General features: G+C 41.1%; 1 protein-coding gene and 1 long non-coding RNA gene across 4 annotated transcripts in view; one reads left to right on the forward strand and one right to left on the reverse strand.

The window, feature by feature from the left end:
• TM6SF1 (transmembrane 6 superfamily member 1) overlaps nucleotides 1-13,723 on the reverse strand; it is a 622,619-nt gene that overhangs the window by 316,838 nt on the left and 292,058 nt on the right. For both annotated transcript variants that reach the window (XM_078684737.1, XM_078684736.1), the window contains exon 4: nucleotides 10,780-10,883. In XM_078684737.1, coding sequence (XP_078540863.1) covers nucleotides 10,780-10,883 — 104 coding nt within the window. The remainder of the gene's footprint in view (nucleotides 1-10,779; nucleotides 10,884-13,723) is intronic.
• Nucleotides 1-13,723, forward strand: part of LOC144826417 (uncharacterized) — a 905,759-nt gene that overhangs the window by 140,132 nt on the left and 751,904 nt on the right. The window lies entirely within an intron of this gene.

The following is a 13,723-nucleotide window of genomic DNA, read 5'->3' on the forward strand; positions in this document are numbered from 1 at the left end:
TTTTGGGTGGAGAGGCTGTCTTTTTCCTACTAGAGCGTAACCCACCACGTTTACTCTGGCCTTTTCTACATGCTCTGACTGCTCTAATTACGGGCACAGACACAGGAGAGGGGGAAATATCTTCTGTCGTATTCGACTGATCTACGGAATCAATGTCCAAGTCATCAACAGTAAGTATAATTTGGTCAGAATTGTCATCTGGGAGAGGCTCAATATCAGGGGCATCACAGCTATGCACCTGTATCGGGACTTCTACCAGAGTGGATTCTGGCAGAGAGCTCTGTGTAGGGGTAATGGGAGGAGAACTCAAGCCCAGTGACATCCTTCTCGTGCTATTGATTTTACTCACGACCTGCACTAGGTAATTGTCCATGGTGTTCGATACAGAAGCAGACATTTGCTTGGACATGTTACACACGATTAGATAATAGCACACTTATACTCAGTAACCCTGAAGCAAGCAAATAATAGCGGTTGCGTATAAAACAAAAACACAGAGGTATCACAAAAGTTATTGACAATAGTAAATAGATAATAGTAAATCTCACTCAAGGGATGCCAATACTGGCCTACGGCAGCAACAGGCAAGGAACCTGGTCCAGTCCAGTCACGGCCAGTCTCGAACTGTCTCAGACTGTCCGCCCTTAGTCCGGGCTTCGTCCGGCACGCGTCCTCGCGGACGAGGAAGCAGGCAGAGGTTTATGCGCCTCCTGGCGCTTGAAAGTGGGGGGGTGGTGTCCTCGCGTCGAGGCTGCTGGGAGTAGTAGTTCCTGACCGGCGGAGCCAACCCGGGCCAGTCAGGACGTGCAGGACAGCGTAGCGGAGCAAAGCCCGGCCACCACACCAAAACAACAGGGATACGTGAAGAAGCCTCGACGGAGCAAGGTGAGCTCGGCCAGTATGCACAACCCTTCAGAAGCAGCCACCACGTCCTCGGCAGCAGGCAGAGTTTTATGCGCCTCATGGCGCTTGAAAGTGGGGGGGGGCGGTGTCATGGCGTCGAGGCTGCTGGGAGTAGTAGTTCCTGACCGGCGGAGCCAAGCCCGGCCAGTCAGGACGTGCAGGACAGCGTAGCGGAGCAAAGCCCGGCCACCACACCAAAACAACAGGGAGACGTGAAGAAGCCTCGGCGGAGCAAGGTGAGCTTGGTGGGTATGCAGAACCCTTCAGAAGCAGCCACCATGTCCTCGGCAGCAGGCAGAGTTTTATGCGCCTCCTGGCGCTTGAAAGTGGGGGGGGGGCGGTGTCCTGGCGTCGAGGCTGCTGGGAGTAGTAGTTCCTGACCGGCGGAGCCAAGCCCGGCCAGTCAGGACGTGCAGGACAGCGTAGCGGAGCAAAGCCCGGCCACCACAACAAAACAACAGGGAGACGTGAAGAAGCCTCGGCGGAGCAAGGTGAGCTCGGCCGGTATGCAGAACCCTTCAGAAGCAGCCACTCTTTTTTACCTATTTGCTTGTGTGCTGCACTCTACAAAGAGGGAAATACCTTACAGCAAACGTTTTGCACCGGAAAGTACTCCTTCAAGCACAAAACTAAACTTACCACAATGTAGACACCCTTGCACTACGGCTCAAGGGTGTCTGCATTGGCACATGGCAGTTTAAAGTGCGCCAGCACAGGGAGAGAGCCGAACAGTGCCACATCTTAGTACATATGATGCTCTTCTGCTCTCCCTTGCGCTGTGTTGCATGTTTTCTTTGTAAATCTGGATCTAGATTTCTCTACATTGGGGTTTGTTGACTTTCAGACACACATGATTTCTTTGGTTTGTTTTGAAAGTCATTATTAAGCATGAGCGTAAAATCCGTTCCGCTCGCGGATTTTCGGTAAATTCGCAATCCGCGAACTCTCGCGAACTTACCGAAAATTCGTAAATCCGTGCGAAGCGGATTTTTTTGCTTGGTCGCACTTGCCAACTAGAATACTATACAATTTCGCGGGAGTAAACACTCGCGAAAACGTAGATGCGGCGGGCAGCGACAATCTCGCAATTGCGAGATTGCAAAATTTGCAATTTCGCACAAGAAATCCACCAGCAGGCAGCATAAACCTTGAAAATTATGATTTTTATTAGAATAACTCCTCAGGTTGACATTTGCCTGCACTTTTTTTTTGCAAGGAGTCCATTTTGGGGGGGGGGGGAGGAAGGAAGTGCCCCACAGTCTCCAACTTCCTGTTCCTGTCCAGCAGGCTCCTCTCAGTGCTTTCTTCATGTGCTGGTCACTTTGATTTGGATCTTGACCTGGAAGCACTCAGCAGGTGCAAAAGTTCAAACTCATCATTAGTAACCATTCCCTGTAGTGCTTCCTGAGGGGCCCCTCCAGAGTTCAGTTGCCTACTTGCAACTATTCTATGACCCTGCTCTGACCCTCACAGCAGGCTCAGAGAATAGCTACAAGTATACAACAAAGGTCCTGTTAAAAAAAATTACACTGCAACAGAAAGCAATTACAGATAAGGAAGCAGGTGCCAGGGATCTTGACCTGGAAGGATTACTTTTTGTGGATGCTGCTGGATATTTGGATTTTTGCAAAACTGAAAGCACTCAGCAGGTGCAAAAGTTCAATCTTATCATTAGTAACCTTTCCCTGTAGTGCTTCCTGAGGGGCCCCTCCAGAGTTCAGTTGCCACTTGCAACTATTCTATGACCCTGCTCTGACCCTCACAGCAGGCTCAGAGAAAGCAATTACAGATAAGGAAGCAGGTTCCAGCCAGGAAGTTCAAATTCAGTAACACATTAATCAGCCCCTAATTCATTTATGTCAGTTGAGGCAGGGCAGGTGTACTTTTCCACCCATAATCTACAGTGATGAACTAGAGGGTGGCATGGGTGAGCCAGAGGGTGGCATGGGTGAGCCAGAGGGTGGCAGTGGTGAAACAGAGGGTGGCAGTGGTGAAACAGAGGGTGCTGTGATGAACCAGATGTAGAAACAACATGTTCGCGACCGTTGCTACCCGAAAAGTAAGTTCGCGTTTGCGAACTGGTACAAAATCCTCGCGAACTGGCAGAAATCCTTGCGAACACAAAAAAAAAAATCCGCAAATTCGCGAGAGTTCGCGGATTTTGCGGATTGCGAATCCGTAAATACGCAATTTCGCGGATTGCCAATTCGCAAAATCCGCCCATGCTTAGTCATTATGTAAATATTTATTTTGATTTGATTGATGTGCCCCAGTTTATAATGATTTTGGACACGGAATGGTTAATTTTCCATAATCCTAGTATCGATTGGGTAACAAGAACAATATACATAAATCCAGGATGTTGTAACTTCATATTGAAGTTATAGTTGCAAAATTGATATGGAATCTGGAACATCTATACATTATAGTTGTGTATATGCACTTGCAGTATCAGAAACATAATATCTTACATATACAGTACCTAGATGAAAATGTAGCAAATGAATTTATTGGACCATCACAGTCGCTAGCCTACTCTTGTATTAATTATAAATCTGGTCCCTTCAATGGTAGGACCTTATTCAACGATAACAAACATTCAGTTTGACTAAGAAAACGAGCTATAAGATAGCTTAGTGACTCTAAAACTGCTGGGCTTCCTCAAATAACAAAAACAATAGCAGCAATTAGAGGATATTTTTGGTGGCCAACGTTGTCAAAAAATGTTAAGCAAATGTGCAGTCATGTGCGGTTTGTGCCCAAATCAACAGTTCACACACAAAATCCACAGGCCTCTTTTGACCAATACCTCTTCCTCCTGGACCGAAGCACAATGTATCCATGTGCTTTTTTGTAGCGCTACCCAAGAACTGAAATTGCAACATCCTATGTATCTATTAAATATTGTAGATACTAACAATGTGTATGGAGTATTATTTTGTATGTCTTACATTTCACACAACGCTTTGAACAAAAGTAATTTTAACCCAAAAAAAAGTACACCTTTACAAAGAATTCCATAACAAATGAAAAAATCCCATTAGAATTCCCCAGTAAGCTTGGTTATAATGGCGGAGCGGAAACAAGCAGAAAAGATTAGTTTGGGCTTAGATCCTGTGATAGCTCAAAGAGATCTTATTATCAAGAGGGCGAGCGCGTATGCTAATATTACTGACCAAATAGTGGACAAATATGTACAGCACAAGGAAGATGCATAGGGATTAACGAAAAAACAGGTAGAATCTTGGCCAAAAGATTAAGGGAGAAAGCAGTCTACAATGATATTGTCAAAATTACTGATTTAAACGGAGTTATGCAAGAAACTAAGGAGGGTGTTCTTGAAGCTTTTCAATGATTTTATCAATCTTTGTATAGCATTTCGGGGGCAGAATCAAATGTAGGCGATGAGGGAGAATATCTGAAAGATTAGGCATCTGATGTACTGTTGGACACGCAAAAAACGACATTATCTGCTCCCTTGGTATGGGATGAAGTCGAGGTGGCCTTATTAGGTTTAGCCCAGGGAAAGGCTATGGGCCCTGACAATATTCCACTTGAATTCCATCGAACCTTTAGGAACATACTGAAAAATGAATTATTAGAAGTCTGTCAACAAGGCTTTCTAGGCAATGCTCCCGATTCTTGGTCAAAAGCAACGATTGTGGTTTTTAAAAAAAAAGGGAAAAAAGATATTGAAATGGGGTTCTACAGGCCCATTTCTTTACTTAATTCAGATAGCAAGATATACTCGAAGCTAATCGCTAATAGGCTGAACGATTTTATGCCAGGCTTGGTCTCACAAAGACAACATGGTTTTATTCAACATAGAGATACTACAGATCATGTAAAAAGGATTATCTCCATGCTGGACTGGTCGCAGGGTACTAATTCCTCTGTTGGTGTGGCCCTGTTGGATGCTGAAATAGCATTCGACAGGGTCTTGTGGAGGTTCTTGTGGTCAGTCCTAGCATGGAAGGGGTTTCCAGTAGATAATTATCACGGACATTATACCTTCATCCATCGGCTGCTATACGTATCTCGGGTAGGTTGTCAGGGAATATTGCAATAGCAAGGGGGGGCAAGACAAGGTTGTCCTTGTTCCCCCTGTTATCCGCTCTTTCTATGGAACCCTTTATAATCACCCTGGAGAACAATACCGCAATAAACCCTGTAGATATAAATAACGGGGTGTATAAAGTATTTGCATACGCAGACGATATTGCTATGGTTACGTCTGATGTTAGTAATGCTTTATCTAGGATCATTGAGGCAGCCGAGGTATTTGGGCAGTACTCGGGTCACAAATTAAATGTCTCTAAGACACAACTGATCCATTCGTAGGCTGCTGCTCCTTCTATTTCTGAGATATTATTGGGTGAAGAGGCGAGGCAATGTCTAATTCGAATAATTGAACCCAGTTATTACAAGAAAATACAATTTAAAGTTGTCATTGCCGCCTTTGAAATATGGAGAAAAACCAAAAAGAAATTGGGCATAGGTTCTAATCTGAATTTCCATACCCCATTTAAGAATTGTCCTTTACTTCCAGAAATATTCAGAGATCAGGTTATGGTTAGGTGGTATGGTGCTGGAATTTGTAAAATTGGAGATTTGTTTCAGGGGAAGCAGTTAGTTTCTTTTGATTTTTTGCAGAAGAAATATAAGTTAGCTCGAATCGATTTCTTTAAATATCTTCAGCTATGTAGTTTTTTTGTGCAGAAAATAACCCAAAACCTGATTACACTAAAAAGAGTAGAAGTTATGGAAGCAATCAAATCAAGATCCAAAATGGGGCCTTTATATCAGATGTTTATGGATGGATGATCTTGAGGCCTGGGAGGTAAAATGGCAAAATAAATTGGGGGTAGAGCCAATCAATCTTGAGAGAATCATTGAGTTGGCTACTAATATTTTATTTAATGGCCCTTTAAAGAGTCAACACTTTATGTCTATTTTTTAGTTATATTATACGCCGGGCAAACTTGCCAAGTGGAACTCTATAAGGGGGAATAAATGTAGTCGTTGTGGGTTATATGCCGTGGATGCACATCATATGTTCTTTTCTTGCCCTAAACTCTCCCAGTTCATTAAGGAAGTAGAGTATTCTTTGATACATAGTTTGGGTATTCGACAGCAATTATCGGCAGAGTTGGTAATCTTTGGTTTTCAAGAAACATCAGCTAGTTCTCGGTCAGAGGCTGAAGTTGGGCTCATTTTTATTTGTATGTCTATCTTTCATTTATGTATTACATCTCAATGGCTGGATGCTGAACCACCAACCTTTATCAACTGGCAATCTAGACTATTGTCTACATATCATCTTGAGACTGCGGTATATAAAGCAAAGGGCGTTAGAAGGAAAATTCAGGGGTTGAAACTGTGGTCTCCTATCGCTAATTGGATATGAATTTATGATGTACCGGCACGATGAAATGATTTATTTTAATTGTATAAGACGCTTATCTGTTGATATTGAAAGATGAATGATGTATTTTGATTGCCCATATATTATTGTTTGTGTTCTCTCTGCTTGCGGATATAAATTTCTAATAAAAAATAAATAAAAAGAGTTGGCTGAAATCTTGAAATGTATATAGAATTAACACCAGAACACACTCCAACCATGTCTGGATTCACTGACTTTCATAATTTTCTTGTCACATAATAAAACAAAGGAAGAAAAAAAGTAGAAGCCATGAGAACAAAAGCCTAGAACCTTTTCCCAACTCACCTGAGAATGTTAAAAAAAGAGACACAGTTTAGGAAGACACTACAAACTTGCATCTTTGGATCTCCTGACGATTTCTGCCTATCCCTCATATAGGACCCCCGTGGCTTTCTCTCACCCCTCCTCCCCGCGCTCTATAAATACTACAATCAAATCAAATCAAATTCCACTATTTAAATCAAGTATATATTACGCCAGTGTTTCAGTCATCTCTGCTACTCAGACCCAATATATAATAGTTTGCATGTGGAAGGCTACTGTACTGACTCAGTGTTGCTCGTGTTAGAATTCCTTGAAAAAACTGTTTAATTAAACAATTCGGCTGGGAGAACAGTTACAGGCATGAGGTCTGCTGAGTATCTCAATTTACAATGGGTTGGTGTCCTTCTTATATACAAAATATAAAAAGGTAATAAAATATTTCCAGGATACCATATATGGTGAGGAGTGTTGGTTGCTGGCTTAAGAGTCATATGTTAAAGATCAATGGTTACTACAGGTGAGTCTCGACCTTGCGTGAACACAGTGTGGCCAGGGATAAACGTTTCCAGATGTCCGGCAAGGGGAGCGCGTGATCACTACGTGTTCTATGTTCAGATTGGCTATGTGTTCCTATCTCATTTGGCATCTGACTTTATGGTGCTTTTCAGAGTGCACGTACCCCCTCAGGCCATGTGTGCTTTATTGGGGCAATTCCCCCTGATCATTGTAATGTTGCCGCGCCTATCTATGGAAATGATCAACAGTTTCCTGCAAGCTATTCACCCTTCCACCTGTGGCCTATCATTCAGCAATCACCGGGCCTAGGTCTCAGGGCCTGCCTAACGGGTGAATCTGTTAATAGAGACAAAATTTCATTTTCATTGATGTATGCATCGTTTTCCATATTCACATCGGTATATGTTATGTTTGTTATGTTAATAGCTTTAGAGAGAGCACTGTTACTTTATACATGTGTCCTAACTCTAATGTAATGTCAAAGAGGAACTGAAAACCAGAAACAAAGTTGAGCTATTGAGTATAAAGCATGGTTTTAAGGCATTTAAAAAACATCATATATTGTGTTGCATGCAGTGGTAATGGAAGAGAGTTCCATAGTCGGGCTCCACTAACTGAGAACAATCTGCCTCGCAAACATTAAACGCCTAAACTTGGGATGATGACCAGGTGCATGTCAGATGATCCAATATGCAGACTGTGCACACTTATGCTGGAGGTATTAGGGTCCTGTCTTTCAGAAGGTCTTATGAACACAACAAAGGGATTTTGACATGATTCTCTTTGGCAGAGATAGCCATAGTCCCCGAAGTGGAGGAATGCTGAAGCGGTTATAGCACCAGTCTAGTGGATGCATTTTAAATACACTGCAGTTGATTCAAAATGCCAATGAGAACCCAGAAACAGATTATTGCAGTTGTTAAGTACGCTCAAAATAGTCAACTGTATCATCAAAGGACTAATGGAAAGGGGAAGAAGTGGTAACATTTTCCGCAAAACACGCAGCAATGAGAAATAAGTGGCAAATAGCTGACTAATATGATTAGAGATGAATAGTTTATCATCCGTATAGACTCAGATTGCGAACTGACCCAGCTGGACAAGCAGCAGAGTCCCAGAAGGTCGATAAAAAGAATCAGGGGCTGTTCTTACAGCAGTGCAGAATATCAGTCTTGTCCACATTAAATTTCAATAAGTTGTTGGACAACCAAAAAGTAAGAGTCATAATGCACTGAATATAAAGATGAAAAAGAGTAGGGTTAAGGGCAGAACCCGGAGGAATACCCTATGCCTATAGCTTAAACTCTGACTGGAATGGTGGAAGATGAACAGCCTCACATCTCTCCTCTAAACAGGACTCATACCACTGCAAAGCGGAGCAACAGGTGCCAACCTCAGCCAGTCTGGTGAGCATAATTGTATGGGACACCATGTCAAATGCAGCAGATAAATCAAATGATACAATATAGCTAGGTGACTAGAGGATATTCTCAGGTCTTCAAGGAAATAATATAAGGCTCTTTCTATCCAAATGCAGGGCGAAATCTAGATTGAGCTGCATTTAGTAAATTATGTCGTTCAATAAATTCAGATGCCTGCCCGTTTCTACATTTTTTCAAGATATATATATATATATTTGTTACTGTTTAATATAGCGCAAACTTGACCCAAATCGGGTATCAGGGTGCTTTACATAGCATCAGTTGCATTACATGAGGACACATTCATTTTTGTTAGGCCCGGGGAGATTAAGTGATTTGCCCAGAATCACAGGATCTTCAGCGTCATTGCCGAGACTCGCACCCAGTTCCCCAGATTCGAGGTCAACCGCCCTAGCCCTCTCCCGTCTTAATAGGAAAAGGCAATAAAGATACAAAGAAAAGCCTGAGGGAGGTAACATTCAGCATTTTCGTAATGCAGCCGTGCGTACCACAATTATAGCTTTAAAAGTGCCAATGTTTCTTCTTTGGATTATTCTCTTTGCAAGTCAGACATTTCAGCCTTCAACAACCACATAACAGCCAGGCATATATAATAGCTGGTGGGGTTGTTCTACAACTGTATTTGTGTGTCATTTCTAGCATTGTTGGTGAGAGGAGCAATGGCATGCACCACCAGCAGCGGCCCATGCAGGTAAGAGCGGTGGGCCGGGTTGTGGGGGGGGATGCGTTCTACAGACGACCACGAGGGAAAATTGAATAAATAATTCATTTTCCCCATGTCGTCGTCTGTCGAAATCTCCCCTCTACCCGGCCCCACCACTCTTACCTGCAAGGGCCACTGCTGTGCACCACTGAGACTCATCATGATGTGAGTTGACCCTTTTTGATACCACAGTAGAAGGACCGGCCCATTCTGGGCAGTCCTTTCAGAAGTGGCACTGGGCTGAACTGTCTTCTGGACCACTAGGCTACATTCTATGTTGCTGGCAGTGATGCTTTCAATTTAAATGACCTAGGGCCAGATGTAGGAGAGGAAATACCGGTCGGTAACGGCCGATTTCGGCCGTTACCGACCGGTATTTAGGATTCGGCATGTAGGGGCCAGCATTTTACAGAATTTGTAAATTTACCGATTCGGTAAATTTACCGATTCTGTAAAATACCGAATCGGTAATTTTACCGATTCGGTAATTCCACATGTAGGTGACACTCCTGAGAGTGCCACAGGCCCTTAAGAGTCGGTATTTTACCACCCAATGCTATTGGGTGGTAAAATACCAAATTCAGGTGTGCATGCGCATCTGTGCCCTTAGGGCATGTCTGTGTGCCACATGGCACACATGCCTGTATTTGGGGTGCTAGAGGGTGTCAAAGTGACACCCCCTTCACCCTTGCAGGATTCGGTATAATACCGAATCGGTATTGCCCATTGATTCCTATGGGCTTCAAGGCCCATAGGAATCAATGGGCAATACCGATTCGGTATTTACTGAATCGGTAAATACCGAATGTTACCGATTCGGTCATTCAAATGTCAGAATTACCTACATCTCCCACCTTCATATTTACCGATTCATAAATACCGAATCGGTAAAATTCGGTATTTATGAATCGGTAAATAGGAATTACCTACATCTGGCCCAAAATGTATTAAATATTGCATAGTTTATAAGTTTACAAGAATACACGGGTGATATCTGAGATGCGTTAAAGAGTTTAAACATGTGAAAGATCTTGTTTGAGAAATCATCAAAATGATAAGAGCTCAAAAACAATGTTTTTACCTATTTTCAAGATTTACATTGACGAAAAAGGGTTACATGTAGAAAACATATCAAACAGTTTTCATAAAGTGCATGTATTACAACTTTTCTAAAAAAAATGCTACAATTATACATTTCTGGTCATCTTAATTTTAGGTGGTCTCGTTTTCATTTATCTTTCTATCAATGATTGTGTTAAAATGTGAACTAAACTGGAATGCTGTTGTGTGTGATCTTGAATACCCAGGTTTTAAAGTTAAGGTGTCTCTTCAGGCCAAGTTCAGCATGTGCCTGTATTCAAATTGTAGCTATCTATCCTTAGGTATAAAATGCTAGAACAGTTAAGCCACTCATTCCGGTCACTAGCATTATGTAACAAAATCACTCAATTCATTTCATAGACAATGATGAAATGACTGTACCACACAGAAACAAAAAAACTTACTCCCATGCAATTGCTGCCACCATTAGAAGGTACATAAGATAATGAGCAGATCCATCCCAATAGCAGATTAAATGTCCATAGGCAGTGTTCAGATATGGTTGACCCTAGAGAGAAATTCAAAATCAAAACAAAGCCTGACAGATGTTGACTTTCCATTATAAACAGCATTTCATTACAAATATATCAAATGATTGTTTTAAGTTCACACTCTATAGGTGACTCACACACTCTAGAATTGACTCAAAAGTCACTGCAAAACAGATGTACCTCCAGAAGTACATTTTGCATTTACAACTTTGAAACAACAATTATGAGCTAGACATGAATCCTTCTAGCTTTACGGTGATGTGCCCCTTTGTAAAACCCTCTGTTTTTTGCATAGCAAGAAACAAATATTGTAGTGTGGTTTGATTTCTACTGGCATCCTTTATCTCAAAGAAGTTTGTTCAAGGAACTTTATCAATACCTTTGTATTTCTGCAATTAGTTGAAACTGGAAATGAAAGAACACTCTTGTTACAGAGTACTGACGAGTTTACTGGACAATACGAATGATGAATGGTAATGTAGGACAAACAAATAACAGGTTCCTTAATTCTAAAACATTGAGTTTATTTCCAAGTACTGGTGAAGATAAAGAGACTCACACTGCTGATAACATTAAACATTTATGGACATTAGTAATATTAGAGAATATATCAAAGAACACAGAGTTAAAAATCTGCTCTGAACTCAATAATTAGAAAATGGATCTTAACGTAATGCTTGTTCCGCAAAAAATATTGTTAGGATACATTGCTTCCCAGTACAAAAAGTTTAAATTATTAGTAATAGACACTTGCTTGGCATATGAATCCATGAACTAATGTTTGGGTCATATGATTTGAAAATGCTTGAAAACAGGATTTGACTTGGGTAATGTTTATGACAGAGTGGAACTGATTATTTGGAAAACTTTAGTATGCTCCCCTTTTTGACGGTTTTACGCGCTTTCACAGATAACTAACATTTGAGATTAGGATAAAAAAGGTAGCTTTCATTGCAGCCAATACATGAATGTGGAAAACACAACAAGACGCGCACTGTGCACTTGGTGTGTTACACCTTCACCCTTTTTCAAAAAGAAATTTTCTTTAAACTCTATACCAGAAAACAATTATCTTTTTTAATGCATGATATTCATTGTTTACTGTGCATGCTTATTCTCAATGTTGATTATTGCATCATATCAACAAATACATCATGATATTTGATTTCATTTTAGATCATACATGTACATTATTACATTCCTGTATTAATTTTTGAACTTTACAATTTTCTTATTCTGCCCTATGCATTTCGGTACACCATGGTACCTTCATCAGGGGCCAGTCTGTGTAGACAAATTGCTGTACTTGCGAGCGCGTTCTTATCAGTGTTTTACTTTGGATAAGCTGAGCCGTAGCCGAACTGTTTTTAGTCCTCAGTACTGGGATGTATGCTCTGTGTACATGTCTATACAGCAATTTGTCTACACAGACTGACCCCTGATGAAGGTACCATGGTGTACCGAAATGCATAGGGCAGAATAAGAAAAATGTAAAGTTCAAAAATTAATACAGGAATGTAATAATGTACATTTATGATCTAAAGTGAAATCAAATATCATGATGTATTTGTTGATATGATGCAATAATCAACATTGAGAATAAGCATGCACAGTAAACAATGAATATCATGCATTAAAAAAGATAATTGTTTTCTGGTATAGAGTTTAAAGAAAATTTCTTTTTGAAAAAGGGTGAAGGTGTAACACACCAAGTGCACAGTGCGCGTCTAGGTGGGACTGTAAACCCGCTATAACTCATATTCAGACAAGGATTGACTACCCTTATTAGCCGCAGCACCGGTTCTCAAAAGAGATAAATAAGGTTAACCAACGGTGTGCTCCTCACACACCCATATAACGAAAACACAACAAGCCACATGTGCCTGAGGAATTGAAAAATGAATTACAGATACGCTTTTGTAATTTGGATTTCATAATGTCATTTCTTTAATACTAATCAGATACTTGGAAATGAAAAGGTGAGTTCAATGACATATAACGATAAGTGTTTGTTGCTCTGCTAAATCTATGGTGTTGTAAATGTGTTTTTATTCTTTGCCTCCAGTCCCTATCGTATTTATATTATTTCACTAAAGCCGAAATCTTATTTTGATAAAAGTTGTAGGTGGAAAGGTAATTTTAATTTACTGCATAAATGTATCCATTAGTATTGTATTACAGGTCTTGATTCGTATTGTAATTTTATAATATAAGACAAAATTATGTATATAATAAAAGTGAATCACAATATTCACATTTGGAAGATGCACAGTGTGTTTATATTTGACTGCACAATAAGAGTATGAAATAGCCAATTTTAGAGGGTAATACTACATGTCTTACTACAGGCCGCTCTAGGACGCATTATCTGCCAAAAACAAGCAGAGGCCAGTAGTACAACACAGATAAATAAAACACAACTATTGGTGCTAACATCTACAGTCTATCCCCAACACTGATCTTTTTTAAAGAAAGTGGCAATGGTCATTTTTGTCCAACATCTCTTTGTAACACTCTTCTTCTGGGTATCTCCGCCAGGAACAGCGTGCGGTTTCCCCTGCACTCACTACACTGGCTTCTTGTGGTGGAACGGGTGAAGTACAAATCGTTGGTTCTGGCCCATCGTGCTCTGCATGGTCTTGGTCCACTCTATTTACAAAAACAGTTCTCCTTTTATATTCTATCTAGACAGCTGCGCTCTATCAAACAATCAATCAATCAAAGCATTTATAGAGCACGCTACTCACCCGTGAGGGTCTCAAGGTGCTGAAGGGAGGGGGGGGTGCTGCTACTGCTCGAATAGCCAGGTCTTGAGGTGTTTCCTGAAGGTGAATTAGTCCTGGGTCAGTCGTAGGTG

This window comes from Lissotriton helveticus, chromosome 3_2 (assembly GCF_964261635.1).
Source record: "Lissotriton helveticus chromosome 3_2, aLisHel1.1, whole genome shotgun sequence".
NCBI classification, from domain to species: domain Eukaryota; kingdom Metazoa; phylum Chordata; class Amphibia; order Caudata; family Salamandridae; genus Lissotriton; species Lissotriton helveticus.